The sequence below is a fragment of the Fundulus heteroclitus genome, chromosome 2 (genome assembly GCF_011125445.2).
Source record: "Fundulus heteroclitus isolate FHET01 chromosome 2, MU-UCD_Fhet_4.1, whole genome shotgun sequence".
NCBI lineage: Eukaryota > Metazoa > Chordata > Actinopteri > Cyprinodontiformes > Fundulidae > Fundulus > Fundulus heteroclitus.
The window spans coordinates 34,761,256-34,784,537 of NC_046362.1; the positions used below are offsets into that span (position 1 = coordinate 34,761,256).

The 23,282-nt window shown below is 41.7% G+C and overlaps 1 protein-coding gene across 2 annotated transcripts in view; it reads left to right on the top strand.

The window, feature by feature from the left end:
* tango6 (transport and golgi organization 6 homolog (Drosophila)) overlaps positions 1 to 19,298 on the top strand; it is a 34,060-nt gene extending 14,762 nt beyond the window's left edge. The window contains exons 12-18 of one of the 2 annotated variants that reach the window (XM_012852328.3): positions 157 to 300; positions 378 to 815; positions 4,746 to 4,803; positions 4,881 to 5,039; positions 9,776 to 9,927; positions 15,839 to 15,952; positions 18,372 to 19,298. In XM_012852328.3, coding sequence (XP_012707782.2) covers positions 157 to 300; positions 378 to 815; positions 4,746 to 4,803; positions 4,881 to 5,039; positions 9,776 to 9,927; positions 15,839 to 15,952; positions 18,372 to 18,548 — 1,242 coding nt within the window. In that variant the 3' untranslated portion in view covers positions 18,549 to 19,298. The remainder of the gene's footprint in view (positions 1 to 156; positions 301 to 377; positions 816 to 4,745; positions 4,804 to 4,880; positions 5,040 to 9,775; positions 9,928 to 15,838; positions 15,953 to 18,371) is intronic. The other variant, XM_036125862.1, reaches the window with a different exon arrangement.
* Positions 19,299 to 23,282: the final 3,984 nt, after the last annotated feature.

Below are 23,282 nucleotides of genomic sequence, written 5' to 3' on the forward strand. Positions count from 1 at the left end.
ATCGTCCAGCGACGTTAGTTATCGTGACGGGCATAGTGGCAGTGATTGAAGGGTGGGAAGTATTTGAGAGTCACAGGTGAGACGATCTGTTCACACGCTGCTAAACCGGGTTTAGTTCACTTCTGTCCCTCCATTCTCCTTCTTTTCTCTCTGCAGGTTGTGGACTTCATGGTGTCCTTGCTGCAGAGGGCCTGCGTGGGGCTGGGTGCGGCCGCGGGGCCCAGCGTGGGGAACCCGGTGGAGAGCCAGACGCTCAGCATGGGGATGGGCCTGGTGGCGACCCTGCTGTCTGCGCCTCAGGTACGCCGGCCTCCTTCAGCCGCACCGACTCTGCAGGGAATCCAACGAAGCTGCAAACTTCCCTTTGACCCCCACAGGTCAGCGCAGAGGACTACTCCTGCATGTCCAGGCTGCTCCCGCCTCTGGAGGCGCTCTCTCAGCGGCACCCCGACGCCGTCGTCCAGGAGCTGGCGTCCAACCTGAGAGCCGTCATCGCCACCCGTGGCGCCTGCCGTCCTGACGATCTTGCAGGTGCGGCGGCCGCTCGGGGCTCCAGGGAGCCTGAGAGTAAAGGAAACAACCGGCAGACGCCTGCCAGCACCGGCAGCAGCTCCCCACAGCAACCCTGTCCCACAGGAGGGGGGGGGAGGACCAGCGCCGGTGGCCCTGATCCAAACGACAAGCCCTTCTCTGATTGGCTGCTGGAGGCGTGTGACCCGGACGTGCCCACCCGGGCCTTCGCCCTGAGGGTCCTGACCCAGAGGGTGCGGCGCAGAGACCCAGAGGCCGTCCAGGCTCAGGAGAAGGTCCTCACGGTTGGTGGTCGTCTCACAGATTTATAGCAAGCTGTTAGCAAGGAGGCACGCTGCTTACCTCGTAGGGCTGAACGATTTTGGAAAATAATCTAATTGCGATTTTTTTCTTAATATTGCGATTTAATGCATTTTTTTTTTTTCCAAGTTTAATTTATCATGTCTTTTTAAATATATACAAACAACAAATCATTTTGTTTCCTCTCTGTGCAGATTAGTTGCTAAAAGACCCACAGCATCTAAACTCAGAGCAGAAATGATTGCGTTCTGCCTACAATATATTTCAACCAAAATTGCAATTTTGACTTTTCTCTGCGTTAACCACAAGCAACAAAAATGGCCTCTAAATAAAGACGTTTGTAAACAAGGACTATTTAAAACAAGAACTTTTAATGTTTCTATTAATCAGAATATTGTTCAAGAGAACAGCTTTAGTTGATTTGGACATCAATCCTTGTTGAACATAAAGTGCAACCAAGAAGCAAGTCTATGTATTAAACTGATTGACCAGTACTTAAGGCTTTGTATGATTATATAAACTCTAAAACAAGTAATAAAGTTAGATTATCTCACTGCTGCAACTGTCTTCCCTTCCATGTGGAGGCAAACTCACTTTAAACATTTTACCAACACCTAATGGACTCTGCGATTTGGAAATTGCGTTTTTTTAAATCGCGATTATATTGAAAATGTGATTAATTGTTCAGCCCTATTACCTCGCCATCTTTAGGGTTTTGAACCTCCTCCGCCGGTTGTTTGGTTCCCGACGGTTGTTCCTCTTCAGTTTACGTCACGTTATTGGGTTTGATCTTTCTCCTGCACTGATGGGAAGACCCAGAGAAAAGCCAAACGTGTAATTCAGCAGGGAGAAGTGTGCTGCAGCAGCAACTATTCAGACTTATCTGATTTATCGCTGGACTCCGGTGAGAGGAGCGAGAAAACCCCGCCCTGGTTGGAGCCACACTTCCACCGGAGACACACACTGCAAAAACGAAACTAAAAATAAGTAAAATTTTCTTAAAATGTGTGTATCTGTCCTTGATTTGAGCAGGTAAATAAGATGATATGCCAACAGAATAAGATTTTTGCACTTAAAATAGGAACAATTCATCTCAATCATCTTATTTCAAGTGCAGGATGTCTAATTATCTTAATTTAGGGGTCAAAATACTCATTCCATTGGCAGATGATCTTATTTACCTGCTCAAATCAAGGACAAAAATACTATGTTTAAGAACATTTTGCTTATTTTTAGATCCATTTTTGCAGTGCAAATTCACGGTTTAAACGGCTCACAGGAAGCTGGACTTTTACCGTTTTTACTCAGTCACAGTTTAGGTTAAACACGGCAAAAACGGAACTAAAAATAAGTAAAATGTTCTTCAAATGTGTGTATTTTTCCTTGATTTGAGCAGGTCAATAAGACTATTTGCCAATAGAATAAGATTTTTGCACTTAAAATAGGAACAACTCATCTCCATCATCTTATTTCAAGTGCATTATATCTAATTCTTATTTTAGGGCTCAAAATACTCATTCCATTGGCAGATAATCTTATTTAACTGCTCAAATCAGGGATAAAAACACACATTTGAAGAACATTTTACTTATTTTTAGATCCCTTTTTGCAGTGAAGGATTTAGTTGAGCTTAACAGAGAGCACAGTCAAACTATAATCCACTGCCATTAGACTGTGAAAACTAAAATGAAGTAAAATGTTCTTGAAATGAGTGTTTTTGTGCTGGATTTGAGCAGCAAGTTTAAAAGATCTGCCAGTGGAAAAAGATTTTTACACTTAAAATAGGAACAACTCATCTTATGTCATCTTATTTCAGGTGTAGCATATCTTTTTAATGTATTTTAGGGGTAAAAATGCTCATTCCATTGACAGTTAAGCTTATGTACCTGCTCAAATTAAGGAAAAATACACTAATTTCAAGAATGTTTTTAGTTTTTATACTTCAGCTCTTGCAAACTGGCTCTTGTACATAAAACCCTGCATACTCGTAAAAAATGTACGTGTTTGGCCACCGGAACATTTTTAAACGCCCTGCGCAAAACTTTATTTGATACAACAGGATCTTGTTCTTTCGGTTGTGATCCAGACCTCATGACCATCGCTGAGCGTTGTAGCGCAGACGGAGCGCTTAATCAGCTCTTTTCCATCGTTCCATCTTCCCATCATCAGTGACCAAGACATCAAAAAGCTTAAACTTCTCTGCTTGAGGCAAAGACTGAACCCAGACCCAGAGGGGGAAATCCACCTCGTCTGTGTTTTTTTTTTTTTTCTTCTTCTTTTTGCCTGTTGAATTTTTGCCCGCTCCTCCCGCTGGCACGTTCTGACTGTCTGGCGCTTGCATTATTCATCAGCTTCTTCTTTATCGTATTGATCCCAGGCTGAACGGCTCTACGGAGCCGACGGCAGGAACGCTGAGCTGTGGTGTCTAATTTGGTTTAAGGGGTTCACCTGCTTGGCATAGAAATCCCATTTTCCATCAAAGAAGAATCCCAGACTAACAAATAAAAAGCCAAATGCGATCAATAAAATCGTTAGAACCTAAAATTATTACTATATGCACTGCAAAAAAAGGAACTAAAGTAAGTAAATTTTTCTTGAAATTAGTATATTTTTAATAGATTTGAGCAGTTAAATAAGACTATTTGCCAATGGAACAAGTATTTCTAGCCCAAAATTAAGATAATTAGATATCCTACACTTTTTAAAATAAGATGATGGAGATGAACTGTTCTTATTTTAAGTGCAAAAATCTTATTCCATTGGCAAATAGTCTTATTTACCTCCTCAGATCAAGGAAAAATACAAACATTTCAAGAAAATTTTACTTGCTTTTAGTTCCCTTTTCGCAGTGTGGAAGTTTATTTTACAACTGCACTAAAAATGTTTGTTTGGGGCGTTTGCTGCGATCGTGCAGGGGTAGTGAGCACCATCCACGTATGGAGGCCTTAGTCCTCTTCCCCCACTCTCTCTCAAACCCCATTTCCTGTCAGCCTACTTTGAAAAAGGTAGGTTGTACATAGCCACTGATGCTTTAAAAACCCAGAAAAAGAATATATATTATTCTTTATATATCAAAACATTAAAAAAATGATTGTTTCCCAGTGGCTCCATCTGCACAGATGACCTTCACTGCAATCATATCAATGGTTGATCACCTGGGAGGCAACTCTGGGTTGGATGTCGTAGCAGAACTGCTGTGCATGGAAATAACACATCTGGCCCGTTACATGAGCCAGATGTGCGAGACGCTAAAGCTCACAGAGAGTCGGGGAATCGTGGGTAATTTTAAGCTCGTCAGCGCCGTATTCTGCTGGAGCGATCCGATTAGATGCTTTACTGATGCAGCTAAACTGGGATGGTTTAGTTTTCTTCCTTCAGTTTAAGTGATTTAATTATAGAAACCTGAGGTTGTGAATTCACAGACACGTTTCAACCTGCCTTTTGTAACCGGCGTCTACGGCTTCATCACCTGAAACGGGGAAATTTCCAGGAGTTTTCCAGGATATTTTTTCCTAGATTCAGGAGTTTTCCTTGGCTTTGTGATCCGAGCAGCAGCAGGTTTCTCGTTTCATCTTCGTCTCCTGGGACATTTATAATGGATGAGCCAGTCCAACGTCTTCCTCAGTGGGGCGGCGCTGCTCCCCTGGGGGCTTGTTAAGGCCGTATTGTCAGGAAAAGATGCCCCTTATTTAGGATTCCCTTTTAATTCGAGCTCCTGCTGATGCTGCAGAAACCCCCAGTATTGATTTTTCTGTCTCCGGTTTGGTTCCTGGGTTCTCCACACAGTCCGGCTCTCCTCAGATCTTTCCCCCGTCTGTGTTTTATTCCCTCTGATGTCCGTTTGTAACATCTGTGGACCGGCTGAGCCGCAGTCGGGCCGTGCATAATTCACTTTCTCGCTGTGATCTGCCCAGCTCTTCCTGGAGAACCTGGAACACGAGGACGCTTTCGTCTACCTGTCGGCCATCCAAGGTAACGTCTCAGCTCGGCTGCAGGTGATTACCGCAGTCATAGCGGTCCTGATTCACCGAGTCCAAACCTGTTTTCAGGTCTGGCTGTTCTGGCCGACTCCTATCCGGGTCGGATCCTCCAGAGGCTCCTGAAGGATTTCCAACACGGCCCGTCGCTGCCTTCGTCCAACAAGGAGCGCTCCCTGGAGACCCGGCTGAAGGTGGGAGAGGTCCTGATGCGGGCGAGCAGAGCGATGGGTGAGCATCAGACGGGCAGCTCAGTCTCAGTCAAACAGGATTTTATTGTCACCTCTCTATAAACTACCTTTATTGTCTGACTAGTTTTAAAAGACAGTAAAACTGCTTGATTTATGAACATTGCTACACTAAGTTCACATGCCTAGCTATCGTTGGGCTTCATCTCATCTGAGACGAGGTCATTCAGGAGAAAAACTCAGACATCTTGCCTACTATTCACACCCCTTTCACTTTTACACATTTTATTTAACAACGTATTTTGTTGGGATTTTATGTGTTACGCTAGTGGATCCCAAACTTTCTCTGTAGCGCCCGCTCCCATCCCAACATAACTTCAACCAAACGGGTCGATATGTAACTTTTACTGTTCTCTCTCTTAATGCTGTGAAACCGTTGTTCTGAGGACTACCCAGAATCCCTTGCTGCTTGTCCTACTGACTGCAAACAGCAGATGGTGCTGTTGTCCCATCTAGCAGGATTTGTCTGTAATGAACCCACAGACATTTTATTTTAGAATTTTAACTGTGACTCCTGCCCTGTCGTTTCTCAACAGGGGAAAAAAAAGGCAAGGCTGTTGCGCAACAAAATACAAACATTTTTATTTGAAAATCTTCCCTTTATTCAGCAAAGTTTGATAAATGGGTGCGCCCAAGTTTGTTTTTGAGTAAATAGTCACTGGATGTTGCTGTTTTTTTTCGTACCTCATATATGATCTTAACATTTAAGCAGAAAACAAAACATGGCTAATAAAGCTGGACTTAACATGTTCAGAATCATCTTAAATTTGGCGTTAATTATGTTCACAAACAAGTAATACTACATTTCCACAGATAATAACTTCAGTTTTGTTTCTGTTCAGATGGAGAAAGTTTCTAGCCTCGTGAGACCATCCTGATCTCGCGAGCTTTCAAGGTTTCACTCGCAGATCAGTCTGGCTACTCTCCGTTAAAGAAAATTTGGAGCAGTTCACCAAACGAACGTCCAATCAGCGTTGGCTTTGAGGCGGGTTGAGGTGTGACGCAACGGGAAGCGCGACAGTTCAGTCTAAAGAACATGGCGGCTTCAGCCGATGAAACTAGCGTTAGCGTGGCTATCGAGCAAGTTTTATCGGAATTACAGAATATTTCTTCACTGAAAGAAGAGCAAAACACTGCTCTGGAGGCTTTTCTCAGAGGAAAAGATGTTTTTGCTCTTCTCCCGACTGGTTTCAGCAAGAGCTTGTGGTTGTGTTTTCGTTGTCGCTGTTAGTACGTCATATGCTTCGTTGATCTGATTGGTTTATTTGGCCCGTCTATCACCAACATAGGTCAATCAGCTAACCAGTATTTTCGCCCCTTCCCAAAATTGCTTCAACGGAAGGTTTCCAGATGGATATGCGGAGCAAATCCATCTGGCGGACTCAGGTTAGAAAGTTTCGGCACCTCCATGCATTGATTTGTTCTAAGCATCCGTTCAGTGCATGGATGGTTCAGAGTCACCTGGTGACATCATAATGTAGAGCTGAGTATCATCTGCGTAGTTATGGTAACTAATCTTGTTTCTTGTTATAACCTCAGCTAGAGGGAGCATATAGATATTGAACAGAAGGGGTCCCAGGATTGAACCTTGGGGAACCCCACATCTGACTTCTGTTCGCTCTGATGAGAAGTTACGAGACCAATGATCTGATCTGTAAACTTCATGAGTTTCACAGTCAGGTCTGCTGAGGTCAGAAAGAAACAAGAGTGCGGAGAGATCCCATCATCAGATCAATGCTGGTGTTATTTTGTTTTTAATAAGACATACAGTACACACTGCAAAAACAGAACCAAAAATAAGTAAAATTTTCTTGAAATTAGTGTATTTGTCCTTGATTTGAGCAGGTAAATAAGATTATCTGCCAACAGAAATAGTACTTTTACCCCTAAAATAAGATAATTAGATATAATGCACTTGAAATAAGTTGATGGAGATGAGTTCTTCCTATTTTAAGTGCAAAAATCTTATTCCATTGGCAGATTATCTTATTCACTGCTCAAATAAACTACAAATAAACTAATTTCAAGAAAATTTTAACTTATTTTTATGTTAGTTTAGTCTGTTTTTGCAGTGCATCCAAGCATCGCAAATTTGACTAAATATCTTTTATTGTCATTGTCATGAGTACAGTGAAATACAAACAAATCTATCTGGGCAACAGAAAATTTGTTGTAATAATAGAAAATAATAGAACCGTTTCATTTAAAAGATAAAATGAAAGCACAATTATACTGATTTAATCTACCTTTTTATATTCTGGCAGCTGTTGATGTAGAGAAACTGTTGATGAATCCGTTTGTCCTCGCTTTGACGGTAACTGCTCAAATGGCCCCGGGTCGCCCTTCAGACACCGTTTCTCTGCCCCTCTGACTTTATGTAGAGGTTCCTGCCACTAAACGTCCCGTAAGAGGCTGATGGACGGTTATTTAGAGGTGGCAGCCATGCTGAGAAACGGGTCTATTCCTGCTGCCAGCTGTGGAACCAGCTGTGTTGGTGAGCGGCACAAAGAACAGAGTCGGCTGCAGCTGCTTCTGCCAAGCAGCTCCCAGCCGAGCCAGAGGCGGCGGCCGGCTGACGGGCCGGTGGCAGCGAGACCCGACGGGCCGTTGTCTTAAGAAACACAAACTGAGCACAGAACCGTCGTTACTGAGGCTAAAACTAGACCAGATATTTCTCTCTAGTCTTCAGATTGATTCGATTACGTTCCTCAGTGCAAAGCCTTTATGGTCAGAGTTCACAGGACTGTGCAGCCAGCAGCTGGGAGCAAACATGGAGAGCAAACTGGGCCAGACATTCACTCGCTGGACCTCCAGGCAGCCTGGCGAGTCGCTTAAGACAACCTCCATTATTTAAAAAATCACAGCTCGGCCAAAAAGACACATTTTGGCCAGTCGGGACGCTCTAGTCGAACACAGCAGCTGTCTGAGAGGCGAAACTGAAGCTCCATCCAGTCTCCCGGCAGAGATATAAACACCCTGATTGTCCCAGAGAAGAGACACGATGGCAATCTGGCACGGCGAACCAGAACAGAGTAAAAAAAAACAGAAAAAAAAACAGAAAAATAAGAGTGCAGAAACAGGAGCTTTTCACTGCATCTCCTCTGGCTGAAGCTTGTGAGGCGATTAGGGAGCAGCGAGCAAAAACCAGAAACACAGAAATAAACCTCAGCATGTTCGCGCTCCAGCACGGCTGACACAAAAAAAGCTGGAAAATGGATCAACAACATGAATTTAATAAAGCAGGAAAAAGAGAGACGTTGAAAGGTGCAGATGAAGCTTCTTTTTTAAAGGATCTTGTTGCACCAGTGGCCGTTCTCCATCCGGCAGCTTGACAGGAAGAAGGAGAGAGAAGAAAGAGGATGATGCAGTAAAAGGACCGCCGACGGGAATCAAACCAGCGGTTAGAGTTTATAGGTGATCCAGCGGCTCTTCTGCTGAGCCACGCAGCGCCGCTGATGAATCGTCCGCATATATACATCCTGTTAGGAATCTGGAACCTAAATACGTCATCACAGAGCTGGTCTTATTTCAAATTAGCTTTATTTTGAAAGTCCACAGACGCCAACAGAGCAGATAACCGGGATACATTCACACACAGGCATAGCTAAGGGAAATTCAGAGTAAGGAAATTAAGCTAGCAGTCATGTTTTAGTGGCGGGAGGAAGACGGGATCACCCAGAGAAAATCTGGAGGAAGCTTTCCCAATTCAAAATGTCTGGAGTAGTGTGGAGTTATAAACTTTATAGTACTGCCAAACAAATGCCTTTTAATGGCTTAGATAACATGCAAATTTAACTGAAACAGGTCCACACCTTAAGTAATGGGGAGTCATTAGGGTCATTTTTGGCTTGCAAATTAAACGAAATTAACGACTCCCCATTACTAAGGGGTGGACCTGTTTCGGTTTAATTTGCATGTTATCTAAGCCATTACAAGGCCTTTGTTTGGCAGTAGTACAAAGCTTGCAACTCCATACTACTCCAGACATTTTGAATTAGGAAAGCTTTCTGGATGGGAAGTGAAACGTCTTCAATTAAATTTTATTTATATAGCGCCAATTCATGAAATATGTCTTCTCAAGGCACTTTACAAAGTCAAATTCAATCATATTATACAGATTGAAGCAATCAACTGGTTCCTTTTTTTATATAGGACATTTTTGACCAAAGTCCCGACAAGCAGCAGTCTTCAAACTTCGGAAAAAAAAAAGTCCATTTGTTTTGTTTGTTTTTTACGTTTTTTGGAATGATCATGACCTGGATGACTGAGAATCTTCACCAGCACATCTGGAGAAAGCAAAGAGAATCTGGCCGGGATTCGAACCCAGGACTTTCTTGCTGCTAAACCCGTGCCGTCCCATTAAACAGACAAGGACAACTTATTCTGACCCACTACTAAGATTCTAGGAATAATTGGGGGGAAAACTAACCTTAAGATGCTAATAATTAACGGATTAAAAGTCCAGAATTTATCCAAGGTTTGTCCGGCGTCTAATGAAACCGGTTTAGGACCTTTTCCTGTTTTTAAGGGTTGATCTGAAACAGGAAGCTTTTCCATCTTCAGAACCACATGGACTCATCAGACTTAAACAACAGCGGCAGCAGAACATTCGGTCCAGTCCGTCTGTCTGGTTGATCTCTCCTCTGTTTCCACAGAGGAGGGTCTGCAGAACCTCGTTAACGATCGGGTTTATAATCCGTGTCTCTGTTCTTCCTCCAGGGGAACTGACGCCCCATCTAGGCCGTCCTCTGGTCAGCGTCTTCCTGCGGGGAACCAGGGATTCGGACCAGAGTGTCCGGGCCAGCAGCCTGTCCAACCTGGGGGAGCTCTGCCAGAGGCTGGACTATTCTCTGGGACCGCTGGCACAAGAGGTGAGAACCCCAGGAACGGCTAACACAAGCTTAATGGATTTAGAACGTCTTTGGATGTTCTTAATGTGCGTTCACACTGCAAAAAGGGAATTAAAAGTAAGCGATAATTTCTTCAAATGAGTGTATTTTTCCTTGATTTGAGGAGCTAAATAAGACTATTTGCCAATAGAATGAGTATTTTTACCCCTAAAATAAGATAATTAGACATCCTGCACTTGAAATAACAGGATGGAGATGGATTGTTTCTATTTTAAGTGCAAAAATCTTATTTCATTGGCAAATAGTCTTATTTACCTGCTCTAATCAAGGAAAAATACACTAATCTCCAAAAAATTTCACTTAGTTTTAGTTCCCTTTTTGCAGTGCACACCGAACACCAGCGACTATCCCCACGTAAAGGTGCGTTCAGGAGCGGCGCAGATTGGGCAACTAGAGCAAAGCAATCAGAACTTTTGTCAATTTGTGTCTCTTTAAGGGTCGTCGTTGATTTATTTAAGCAGCAAAATGTTTGTTACTTATTTAGAGGGACGCTCCTCCTCTTTGACGACGCTTTGAAGCTGGCGGGAAATGCGCCGTCAGCGGGAATCTTTTAGGAAAGAGAGGAGAAATATCAAGAGACCGACGTGAAAAAATAGCTTTCATGTGAACGTACCTTTTATAATGCATTGGGGGGGGGGGGTTAGTGGTCAATGAGCCGGGCGCTAACGTCCTGGAGAGGCTGCAAGGTTCCTGGTTCCACTCCCACAGACTGCCACTCTGGGTCCCTGAGCAAGATCCTGAGTCCCTGAATGCTCCCTGAGGGACGGGTTAGATGCATATTTCATTGGAAAGTCTGTTTATTATTATTATTATTATTATTATTATTATTATTATTATTATTATTATTATTATTGATAATGCATACAATATACTACATTATTTATATTTGTGCCACATTAGCAGGCTTGTCATCTGAGACGAGACTTAAATGCTGAAAAACAAAAATCATGCTGTTTGCTACCAAAGAGGAGCTTCAGTGAAAACAATGACAGCTCCACCAATAGTTTGTTTAGACGTACCTTGGCAAAGGAGCTTTCATATTGAGCATGTTTTAAATAAGTTAAGACATCAAACTCACGTTTTTCTGCGTGAAACGGGCATGTTTTCCCCCCTAATGTATTTTTTTTCTCTACTCTGTGGAAAGGCAGCGCCTCAGTCTCCTCTCTGCTCATGTTTGTCTTTCTTGATGAGCTGCACTGAAACGGGATTTCCCCCCTTTGGGACAAATAAAGAAATTAAATTAAATTCTTCAGAAATACTCTACCAGTCAAAAGTTTGAAGTCGCTTTCTCATTTGGCTGTCTTTATTTTTATTACCACCTCTGGGAACTCCTTGAAGACGGTTGGAAAACCATTTCAGGTGATTAAGCTCATGAAGCTCGTTGATTCAAAGGCCAAGAGTGACCAAAGCAATAATCAAAACAAAGGGGTATTCGTAAAAAGCTAAAATATACAAGATGTTTTTGCAATTTTGTGTATTCTAGATACTTCTGAATCATGGTTTTGACGTCTTTACCATGAATCTGCTATAATGTAGAAAGTCATGAGAAAAAAAAAAAGCCAATGAACGACAGAGGTGAGTCCAAACCTTTGACTGGTCGTGTAGATCTTGCTTTTCTTTTCTTTGAGAGCAGGAAATATTCTGTAACCTCCTGCGTCTGTTAGATTACTGTGATGTTCATACACATGCATCCTCCACCTCTCTATCGTGGAGCTTTATGGTTCATTACAGGGCGTAAATCTCTCACCCGTCACTAGTTTATGTTCCTGGGTCCACCACTGTAGACGCATGCATTTCATCTATAAATCCTTGGACTCTTGCTGCTTTATTTATCCTCCATGTCACTTCTTAGACAGTCCAGAAACAGTCTTCGCTCTCACTGCTTTGTTTCCTTCAGTCAGAACCACCAGAACCTCCTCTGGCCCGTCAACTTGGACCTCGCTGCAGATGGATCTGAAACTACCCACGTCTATTCCAACATGGAAAATTATTCTGAGAGAAAGCTTGGATCTGAGCGAGATCCGCTTTGATCCGTGCAGGGAGGAAAGAAGCAGCATTAGATCTGAGGAGGAAACAAAGATCAGAGGCAGAAGCTTTAATGCAGGGCTGTCAAACTCATTTCTATATCAGGACACTTTGGCTTCATGAAGTCATTAAAAGAGGCGGTTGCACATGTATAGATGGCACTTTTGATTTCATAATTTCATTTCAGTTCACATAAAAATGTAAAATATGTCACAGTTACATAAACGTAGCATCTTACGCCCAGTTTATACAGTTAATCTTTAAAAACAAAGTTGATATTGGGGTGAGTTACACTTTAAACTCATCATTCTGTGCCACGTTTTCTCTTTTTGGATATTTTTAGATTGTTTTAATGTGTTGTGGGAAAACTGACACCTAGTGGCAGGATGCTGTTACTACACAATAAAAAAAATCAACATTTGCTACAGGAGGCTCAGTTTTTATACAATTTAATATAATATATGCCTCTACTTTATGACTTGATATGCCTTTTTTGGCTCTTGAGGGCCGGATAAATTGCCGAATTTGACCTGCGGGCCATGAGTTTGACACGTGTTCTTTAAGGGGAAAGATATGAAATCCTGTTGTTAGAATGAAAATAGGAGCTCTTGATTTATTTATTTATTTTGGCAGCTAAGTTACCTTTGTAACACCTGTAAGTTTGTGAGCCAAACAATTTGAGTGATTCAGCCCAACAAGGTTATTACAACCTACTCCCAAGAACCAGTATTTCTTTTTTTTCCCCCAATTGTAATTTTTAACCCATTAAAGAATGTTGTACCATCATCAGCATTTCTGCTATTTAGTTTAATTTTCTGAGGAGCATCTCAAGACCCCACTTGTTAAGTTGTGACCCAGAAGGGCCACTGAGCTAGCAGGGAAACTCCCAGTAAAAACGGCAGATTAGAGACATCTCAGATGATATAAAAAGACCTTTGCGCAGCGTGTAAGCTCCAAACACATGTTCTCGCCGCAGATCCACCATCGACGGCCTCGCATGTCTATTGCAGGCGGCTGCAGAGGTCTGCGGCTCCGGCGCTGCCGGCGGCTCCGTGAATGGGCCTCAGTGTGAGCCGGACCAACAGGACGCTCATTCATGAACCTGCGACCTGACAGGCGCTGCGTGTGGAGCCCATGTCGGCTGGATCCCAGACCGATGCATCAATCGATCCGGTTCAGTTCTGTTAGTGAGTTGGTGGTGCCGAGCTGCAGCTGACAGAAAATATTACCTGATTTATTTTTTTTTTCTCTTCCTGGAAATGATGGGACTTTGGTGAAAGGAGCGAGGAACCCCTGCCCTGTTTGGAGCACCAGGAACGCCACCCACAGCTCCCAGGAGGTCGGACTTTACCCGACTACACTGCAAAAAGGGAACTAAAAGTAAAAAAAAAAATTCTAGAAATTTGTATAATTTTCATTGATTTGAGCAGGTAAATAAGACTATTTGCCAATGGGATTAGTAGTTCTACCCCAAAAATAAGATAATTAGATATTCTGCACTTGAAAAATGATGATGGAGATGAATTTTTCCTACTTCAAGTGCAAAAATCTTATTCCATTGGCAAATAATCATATTTACCTGCTCAAATCAAGAAAAAATGCACTAATTTCAAGAAAAATTTACTTAATTTTAATTCCCTTTTTGCAGTGTACAGCTTCTACAATCTCAGTTTCAGTTTCATCGCTTTTGTTTCTGCAGATTTTCCCACAGGATGTTCAGATTCTGACCCTGTGAAATATTCTGAAACTCTCGATTTTACTTTTGTTCTCAGTTTAATCTCAACGTGTCCAGTTTACACACCGTAGCAGAGGTTTGTTTGTCTTTTGTCTACAAGACCTGCTAGAAATATTTCAGAAAATCAAGCTCATGCATTACACTGCAAAAACGGATCTAAAAATAAGCAAAATGTTCTTAAAATTAGTGTTTTTGTCCTTGATTTGAGCAGGTAAATAAGATCATCTGCCAATGGAATGAGTATTTTGACCCCTAAATTAAGATAATTAGACATCCTGCACTTGAAATAAGATGATGGAGATGAATTGTTCCTATTTTAAAAATCTTATTCTATTAGCAGATAATCTTATTTACCTGCTCAAATCAAGGACAGATACACTAATTTTCAGAAAATCTTACTTATTTTTAGTTTCGTTTTTGCAGTGTATATAGATCCATTATATACAGAGCACTGAAAAAAGGGAGCTAAAAGTGAGTAAAATATTCTTGAAATTAGTGTATTCGTCCTTGATTTGAGCAGATAAATAAGATTATCTGCCTGAATATCTATAAACTAATTTCATGAGAGTTTTACTTATTTTTAGTTCAGTTTTTGCATTGAGGGGAATATTTCTAGTCTAGTCTAGTATTTCTTGTCATTTTGATATTTCTGCTTTTAGACGATGAAAACCCAAAATTGAGTGTCTCAAAAAAATGGAATACGTTCACAGAAAGTTAAGTGGAAGGAAAAAATCAGAAATGGTTGCCAGCAACAGGGATAAATGCACCCTTGAGAGGATCGTCGAGAAAAATCAGTTGAAGAATCTGGGGGAGCTTCAGCAGGAGTGGACGGAGGCTGAAGAACCGCCACGCACAGACGGATCCAATTTTCATTTCATATTCCAGAAATTCCTTACATTTCTGTTTTTAAAAGTATTTTTTTAACTGATCTATTGTAATATTTTTGTTTTCTCAGAGACTCAATTTCGTGTTTTCATTATTTGTAAGCCATAAAAAAAATATCACCGGATAAATTACAAGAAATAAAGGCTCGAAATAGAGTCTATATAATGAGTTCCACTTAATATTAAACCTTTTCACGTTATTCTATTAGCTCTAGTTGTGCTTTCACCCGGTGTGTCTCCCACTGCTGTAGGATTCATAGCGTTCACTGCAAAAAGGAACTAAAAGTAAGTCAACTTTTCTTAAAATGAGTGCGTTTGTTTTTGATTTGAGCAGGTAAATAAGATGATCTGCCAATGGAATAAGATTTTTGCACTTAAAACAGGAACAACTCATCTCCATCATCTTATTTCAAGTGCGGGATGTCTAATTATCTTATTGTAGGGGTAAACATACTTATTCCGTTGGCAGATAACCTTATTTACCTGCTCAAATCAAGGAGAAGTAAACTCATTTCAAGAGCATTTTACTTTTAGTTCCCTTTTTACAGTGTTCTGTTAACTCCTCTCATATATCAGCGCTGAAGGGTTTCTCATACACTGCAAAAACGGATCTAAAAATAAGTAAAATGTTCTTAAAATTTGTGTTTTTGTCCTAGATTTGAGCAGGTAAATAAGATTATCTGCCAATGGAATGAGTATTTTGACCCCTAAAATAAGATAATTAGATATACTGCACTTGAAATAAGATGATGGAGATGAGTTGTTCCTATTTTAAGTGCAGAAATCTTATTCCATTGGCAGATCATCTGTTTTTACCTGCTCAAATCAAGGAAAAATACACTAATTTTAAGAACATTTTACTTATTTTTAGTTCCGTTTTTGCAGTGTAGATCCTGCAGGAATCACTGCAGACTCAAATAAACGTGTCGCCACCAGAAGGTTCTGCTGCTCCAGATCGTTTCCACACAACCATCGAGGTTTGAAAGTCTGCTGCTGGGAGAAGGAGGGAATCACCAAAGCATTTTCTAACTCTCTGTTTCTTAAATTAATCAGCAGCTTATTTCCCATCACTGAGAAGGTTTCAGCTCCTGAGCTGCATTGATGTAAATTAAGTTTTTTTTTGGTTGTCAGGATCTCTTCTGTTTTTCAGGCTGAGCATCCCCTCTTTCTGATGACGTACCTGCCGGGAATAATCAAAGGTGTCCTGCCGTTGTGCTTTTTTGTGCAGCTGAGCTCCTGTCTGACGGCTCTGATCAAAACGGAGAAGGAGGCCGAGGTGAGGAGAGCTGCTGTCCACGTCGTCGCTCAGCTGCTCCGAGGCCTCAGCGATAAAACCACCCAGGTAACAGCGCCTCTGCCCAGGAGACGCCAGCAGCGCAGACCCAGAGCTGGGGTTCATGCACAAACTTCACAATGTTACCATCAGAAAAGCTTAAACACCCTTTCACTCTAATGCCTCTTAGATAAAATCTAGTCAAACCAAGTCACTTTATTGCTGCTATATATTTTTATTTAACCAGGAAAAAAAATCCTATTGAGATTAAAAACCTCTTTTTCAAGGGAGTCCTGGCCAAGAGGCAGCAAAGTTACACATTGAACAGAGATGCATTAGACTAAATGACAGGTAGATTAAAAAAAAAAAACAATGTTCTCTCAATTTCAACTTAAAAGCATTTAAACTTAATTCTCAATATAAAGAGGTTAAGTACGAAATATGACTAGTTGCACAGAAACTAATACTGTGAGAGGCGTTTGTATTTTATTTTGACTTGAACAAGTAATACTACCACTGCTGTTGTCATATTTTGTAGATTGTTCAACACTGCAAAAACGGAACTTAAAATAAGTAAAATGTTCTTAAAATTAGTGCATTTGTCCTTGATTTGAGCAGGTAAATAAGATTATTTGCCAATGGAATAAGATTTTGCACTTAAAATAGGAATAACTCAACTCCATCATCTTATTTCAAGTGCAGCATGTTTAATTATCTTATATTAGGGGTCAAAATACTCATTCCATTGACAGATAATCTTATTTACCTGCACAAATCAAGGACAAATACACTAACTTTAAGAACATTTTACTTATTTTTAGATCTGTTTTTTCAGGGAAGATGTTTGTTATATTTATATTTTGGGGGGAAAAAAAGCATTTAACGATTAAAAAGTCAGTGAATCAGATTCACCAAAGATCCTACCCATAGGTTGGATCTTTGGAGAACCAGTTGTTGAAAGAAGGCCAAGAAGTTTGCTGTTTACTAAAAGTCATGGAGGAGACCTAAATAAAACATTTTCTACGTGCAAAATGCTCTGTGTGGCAGGAAACCAGCCCTTCACGTCACCTCACAGTGAAGCATGGCGGTGGCAGCATCATGCTGTAGGGAATCTGATGGGAGGAGCTAAATACTGGAAGGAAATCAGTAAAAGACGTGAGACTGAGGCGGAGGTTCACCCTCCTGCAGGACAACATGCCTGAACATGCAGACGTTTTAGAGTGGCCTAGTCAAAGTCCAAAAACAAATCCAACTGAGAATCTGTGGCAAGGCTAAAAAACTACCAGATGTTCAGAGACACTCTCCATCCAGTCTGACCGAGCTGGAGCCATTTTACAAAGAATACAAGTTTCAGTCTGCAAAGCTGGAGGAGAAAAAAAGAGATGTGACTTCAGTAGTACTGAATACAGAGGCACGCAACACTTTATCTGTAAAAATCTTTGACAGCCTTGTCTGGTTTTCTTTATACGCCACAATTAGAAACTACTTTTTGTTGGTCTGGCTTAAAATTTCAATAAAATAAATTCAAGAAATGAAATGTGGAAGGTCGTATAACAAAGTGCTTCTGATCACCAACATGTTGAAATCCCCACACTGCAAAAACGGAACTAAAAATAAGTAATATTGTCTTGAAATAAGTGTATCTGTCCTTGGTTCGAGCAGGTAAATGAGATGATCTGCCAATGGAATAAGATTTTTGCACTTGAAATAAGAACAATTCATCTCCATCTTATTTCAAGTGCAGTATATCTAATTATCTTATTTTAGGGGTAGAAATACTCATTCCATTGGCAGATAATCTTATTTACCTGCTCAAATCTAGGATAAAACACTAATTTTAAGAAATGTTTTCTTATTTTTAGATCCATTTTTGCAGTGCAGATGACTTTCTGAACTAAACTTTGACCCGAGCTGATCCTGGGCTTCGTGCTTTAGGAGAAAACCCTCCTGACCCGCAGGTGAAACTGAGCCGTTTGTTCTGTTTGTCAGGTCCTAACAAAGCAGCTCCTCCACTTAACGGATGCCTCTTAAAGCGCCACGGCTTGTAATTTTCCAACCTGGTGGTCTCTCAGGTGTGTTTGTGTTTTGTTTTTTTTTTATTCTCCTGCCCCGGGGTCAGAAGCTTCACCTGGTTTCCCCGCGGCGCCTGAGGCCTTCTGAGAGCTGAAAGGTTTGATGTTTGGTAGCCTCCGGTCTGCCCTCCTTGGTCCTGAGCGCTGTGTACCTGCTCAGGTGTGCAGTGGCACCTGAAACCTTCCAAGTCCTGTCATTAGTGGAGCAGCTGGATGGGGGCAGAAGCAGCTATATGAGCTAATAACACGGAGCGGTGTGGGAAAAGCTGGACTGTGTGAGGTCAGAGATGATGGATGAATTCTGGAGATTTTCTTCCCCGACTGAAACAACGGAGACGTTCCTCTGACCGTTGGAACCTGTTCAAACTCGTGTATCATATCCAGTTTGTGTAACCCGGTCCGTCATTCTCCTGCAGGTTCTCCAGGACGTCCTCCTGGACCTGTACAGGGCCCTGAAGTGGGTGGTGCGCTCAGACCCGGACGAGGTGGCGGTGCTCCACGCGCAGCTGGCTCTGGAGGAGCTCGACGACGTGATGAGGAGGTTCATCTTCCCCGGGCAGAAGCTGGAGAAGAAGATTGTCGTCCTGCCGTAGAACTTTGGGAGAACTTTTGAAGAGCAGAACCAACCGGGCTGAAGCCGGGAAGTTCTGCATCAGCTTCTCCTTCAGCGTGCAGATCCGGGTCAATTCATACCTGTAAAGCAGGGGTGTCCAATGTGCGGCCCGGGGGCCATTTGTGGCCCCTGTACTGGTTTTGTGCGGCCCCCTCAGACTGCATTTCAAAAAAAGGTTTGACAGATGGAAACGTATTATTTGTACTTAATATAACTGAATTCAAATATTCAATTAGTTCAAATATAATTGAATGTTGGGTACAAAAGAAAACATTTGCCTTTTAAGAACCACACTTTTTTACATTATTTTTAATTTAACAGTAAACAGGACCGCATCTGTCTGACTTTTAATCAAACGTAGACGTTGGTGCATTAAAATCTGATTGGAATTTGTTTAAAAAAAATTTCATATTTTGTAGCACAAGTTAAAAAATATATATATTATGGTTATGTCATTTATTTGTATTAATTCTATGGCCCATGAGTGATTTTTAGACTCGACAATTTCGGCCCTCAAGCCGTAAAGTTTGGACACCCCTGCTGTAAAGAAACCATTTATAGCCTTGGCTGTGGGCATAATTGGTCATAAAAAGGCTTAAATGGGATTTCTACTCTAATTCACTTACATAAAATTTTCACTTACATTGTGTTGCTCTATATTTCCATTTATTTTGGTTTTGATCCCCTTTGGAACGATCGTGACCCCTGATTAAACCAAAATGTATTCTAAGTTACCTTCTGCTGGTGGATTGTCTCTAACATATTTCTACACAGTAGAAAGTTGAAAATTATTTTAAATAATCTGGTTTCAGAGCGACCATTAATAATCTCCGACCGTCCAACTGGCTGGTAGGAATAGAAAGCTGATCGATATAAAACCTCCTGCAGCAAATGAAAGGCATTCTTACCTGGATGAGCTGACGGCCACTGAGCTGCATCTAAAACTTTATTTTATTCCGTTACTCTTCCTGTTTATTCACACTTGCATTTATATAGATTGAAAAAATGACATCTATTAAAAAAAAGCTTGAAAAATATGTTTATTTTACATAAAGTTAAGGTGAACTCAAATGTCAGCACTGGTAGCCTTTCGTATGGCACAACGCCAATGAAGTAGCTCTAAGTTTAAAAAAAGGTTGGAGACGCCTGCTTTAAATACAGGCTAAATGCTTCTTGTGATACTTGGCCTACTTCATGTTGTCAGACAGGTACTATTGAAGGTGTGGCATGAAAATCTAAACTAAAACTGTTTAATTACAATTAATATCAATATTGCTTCAGTAAAGGGGGGTAGATCCATATTTTTACACAAAAGTTGGTTTTAATTGCTCCCCTCTTAATAAATTATTTGAAAACTGCTCTTTGTAATTAGGTGATTTTCGTCAGGTATTAAAGTTTGTTTGACCTGAAATATTTAAGATGGAGTTGTTTGGCCTCAATGACAGGAAACATCCCTTTAAATAAGCCAGACATAAGAAAACTACAACTGCACAAGCTTGGTGGTGGCAGCATCATGCTCAGGATCAGTTTCTCCTCCAGTCATACTGGGACAAAGCAGATCGTGCAATAAAAGAGGACCAAGTCCTTCAAACCTGTCCTCCACCCTGTTGACTGTAATTAAGAAGCAGGTCTGGGCTTGGAAACTGCCAATACTGCCACGAATGGGGGTCAAATATTCAACCAGAAATGTTCCAAAAGGGAGTTTTATGGCTATAAAAAGTGTGTTGACGTACTGATTGTCTACAGGTCGGTGACAGAGAGCCTCCTGCTGTTCTCAGGGGAACAGAAGGAAGACGCAGCGGGTTGTTGGAACATGGCTACCCTCCCCAACGGACATTTACACCTCCAGTTAATTTCTATTTGTTCATATAGCACCAATTCATGACACGCGTCATCTTAAGGGACTTTACAAAGCCAGTTCAGTCGACTTGATCGTCCAGAATAAAATGTTTTCTGTCTAAGGAAACCCAGCAGGTTGCATTGACCTGCAGCGTTCCCTCCTGCTGGATGAGCGATGGAGCCACGGTGGACAGTCACTGGCATTGTGTCGTTGACTTTGCAGCAATCCCTCGTGGCATGCACGTGGCGACAGTGGAGAGGAAAATCCCCCCTTTTAACATGAAGAAACCTCCAGCAGAACCAGGTACAATGTGAACGGCCACCAGAAGACAGAACCATTGCAACTCAACCCAGACGCTTTTTTTTTTCCCTACTCGTGTAAAAAAAGATTCATGACATTAAAAATCAGTTCTAACTTAAAAAAAACATTTTTTTTTTTTTTTATCGCAGAGCGGTCCAGTTAATCACGCATTTCCTGCTAACCATTGTTTTGTGTATTAGTGTTTTTTTGCATTAATAACAGCTGTTAACCTGTTTTTCATTTTGTGAAAAAGATTCAAACTTGTCATTTCAGTCTCATGTCGGACAATCATTCCAAGCTTCTAGACCCTTTTAGTGAATTTTAACAAGAATATTATGAGCCAAGGCAAAGACTACAGGCAACATAAGACTGGGTGAGGAGTTGCAAATGGACGCTGATGAATCTGAACACTTTTAGCAGCAATTGTTGAAGGAGACTCCCTCACAAAGGTGTCTTTTTCTGCCGCTGCGTCTCTTACGTGACGCTTCAAAGCCCAATGCTGTCTGGACTTCATGGTAAGAAGATCCGGGCTGAAATGTTCAACAAAAGCTCTCGCTGCTTTGTGCAAACGGGCCTATGTGTGGTCTAGACTCTGACAGAGAGGAATTCCTTCTTTTGTTGCCGTTTGTTTAGCCGAAGGCTAACCGAGTTTAAGGGTTGACCCCCTCGTCTGTCTCTATATGAATATGCAACAGTCAAACCCGACAACCGGGCAAAGATGTTTGCGTCCACAGAGATCTCCCCCACAGCGAGACCGCGCCTGTTTCCTTCATTCTGCAAAGAAAAAATCCTCGTCTTAGATGTTTTAACAGAAAAAAAAGTCATGCAGTGCAGCTTCATGTGCACAAATGTCTAAAAAAAAATCTTTCTTCAAGTCTCAGCAGGACCTTTTTCATGCCACCGGAGCCGTTGGAGACGGCGGCTCTGTGAACAAACTGCAGAAAGTCTGCAGATGTTTGCAGAATGAGGCAGCGTGCACTTATTTTGGCTCAGGCAGTCCTGTTTAGTCTATAAAAGGAGAAATGTTTCACGGTTTTAGAGATTGGGACGTGGTGCCGTCGTGGGAATGAGCTGCTGACGGGAGAATGTTAGAGAGACTAATATCTAGGACACATTTTGGAGAGTAGAAAGTGCCGCAGCATCGACTAAGCTTCTCGTTAGAGCTGCCCAGGTTATCCTGAACTTTCTCTGTAGTTATGCTGCTGTAGGCTTAGGCTGCTGGGGGGCATACCACTTTCCCTCATTCTGCTACATTCTCTTACTACTCTCCAATTATGCATTATTTGTTGATTTTTTACCTTTTATCTTTATGTTCTCTCTGTTTTTTCTCTTCATAGTAGCAACATCTGAAATTCTGTTTAGCTGTGACAACATTCTGGGGAGCAGATCGGCGGATCTTATAGATGATCCAGCTGACTTCGTCTCTGGGTTGAACTCCGTTTCTCTCCAAGACGCAGCTATTGTCCGGGATTTTACTGCAGATAACAGAATGTGTGATCTTTCAACCTGGAAACTGCTTAAGAGCCTGTCTGTTTAGCTGTGTTTCGTCCCTAGAGCTAGCCTGCTGTTACGTTCTTTTGGGCTTAATATTTTTGCACTTGATTTCTTCTTCTCACGTATAAAGCCCTTAATACTCAAACTCCATCATATATCAGAGCTCTGATTACCCCATATGTTCCTAACAGAGCACTTCGCTCTCAGACTGCAGGTCTGCTGGTGGTTCCTAGAGTCTCTAAAAGTAGAATGGGAGGCAGATCCTTTAGCTATCAGGCTCCTCTCCTGTGGAACCAACTCCCAGTTTTGGTCCGTGAGGCAGACACCCCGTCTACTTTTAAGAATAATCTTAAAACTTTCCTTTTTGACAAAGCTTCTAGTTAGAGTGGCTCATGTTACCCTGAGCTACCTCTAAAGTTATGCTGCTATAGGCTTAGGCTGCTGGAGGACATCAGGGTCTATTTCTCTCACTCTGCTGAATTCTCCTAATGCTCTCCAATTTGCATTGTTTGTCGTCATTTCAGCTTTTACCTTTTTGTTAACCCCCAGTGGGTGGAGGCAGATGAGCGTTCACACTGAGCCTGGTTCTGGTTCTGCTGGAGGTTCTCCTCCCTGTTAAAGGGGAGTTTTCCTCTCCACTGTCGCTTCATGCATGCTCAGTATGAGGGATTGCTGCAAAGCCATCAACAATGCAGACGACTGTCCACTGTGGCTCTACGCTCTTTCAGGAGGAGTGAATGCTGCTTGGAGAGACTTGATGCAACCTGCTGGGTTTCCTTAGAGAGGAAACTTTCTGACCAACCTGGAGGATCTGATGGAATTTGATTTTGTAAAAAGCCTTGAGATGATATGTTTCATGAACTGGCGCTATATAAATAAAATTGAATTGAATTGAATTGAATTTGCATGAAAGGTGACTTGTAAACAAACTGTTGCATCGTTGCTTTTCCACAACGTGGTTAAGCTGTCCCTCGGGAATTGAGGAAAGCCTCATTACTTAGATAACCACATCTGTTCATCTGCAGGCTGTTACTCGACCTGACTGAAATGTAATTGAGCAGCTTGGAACGTATTGATTCT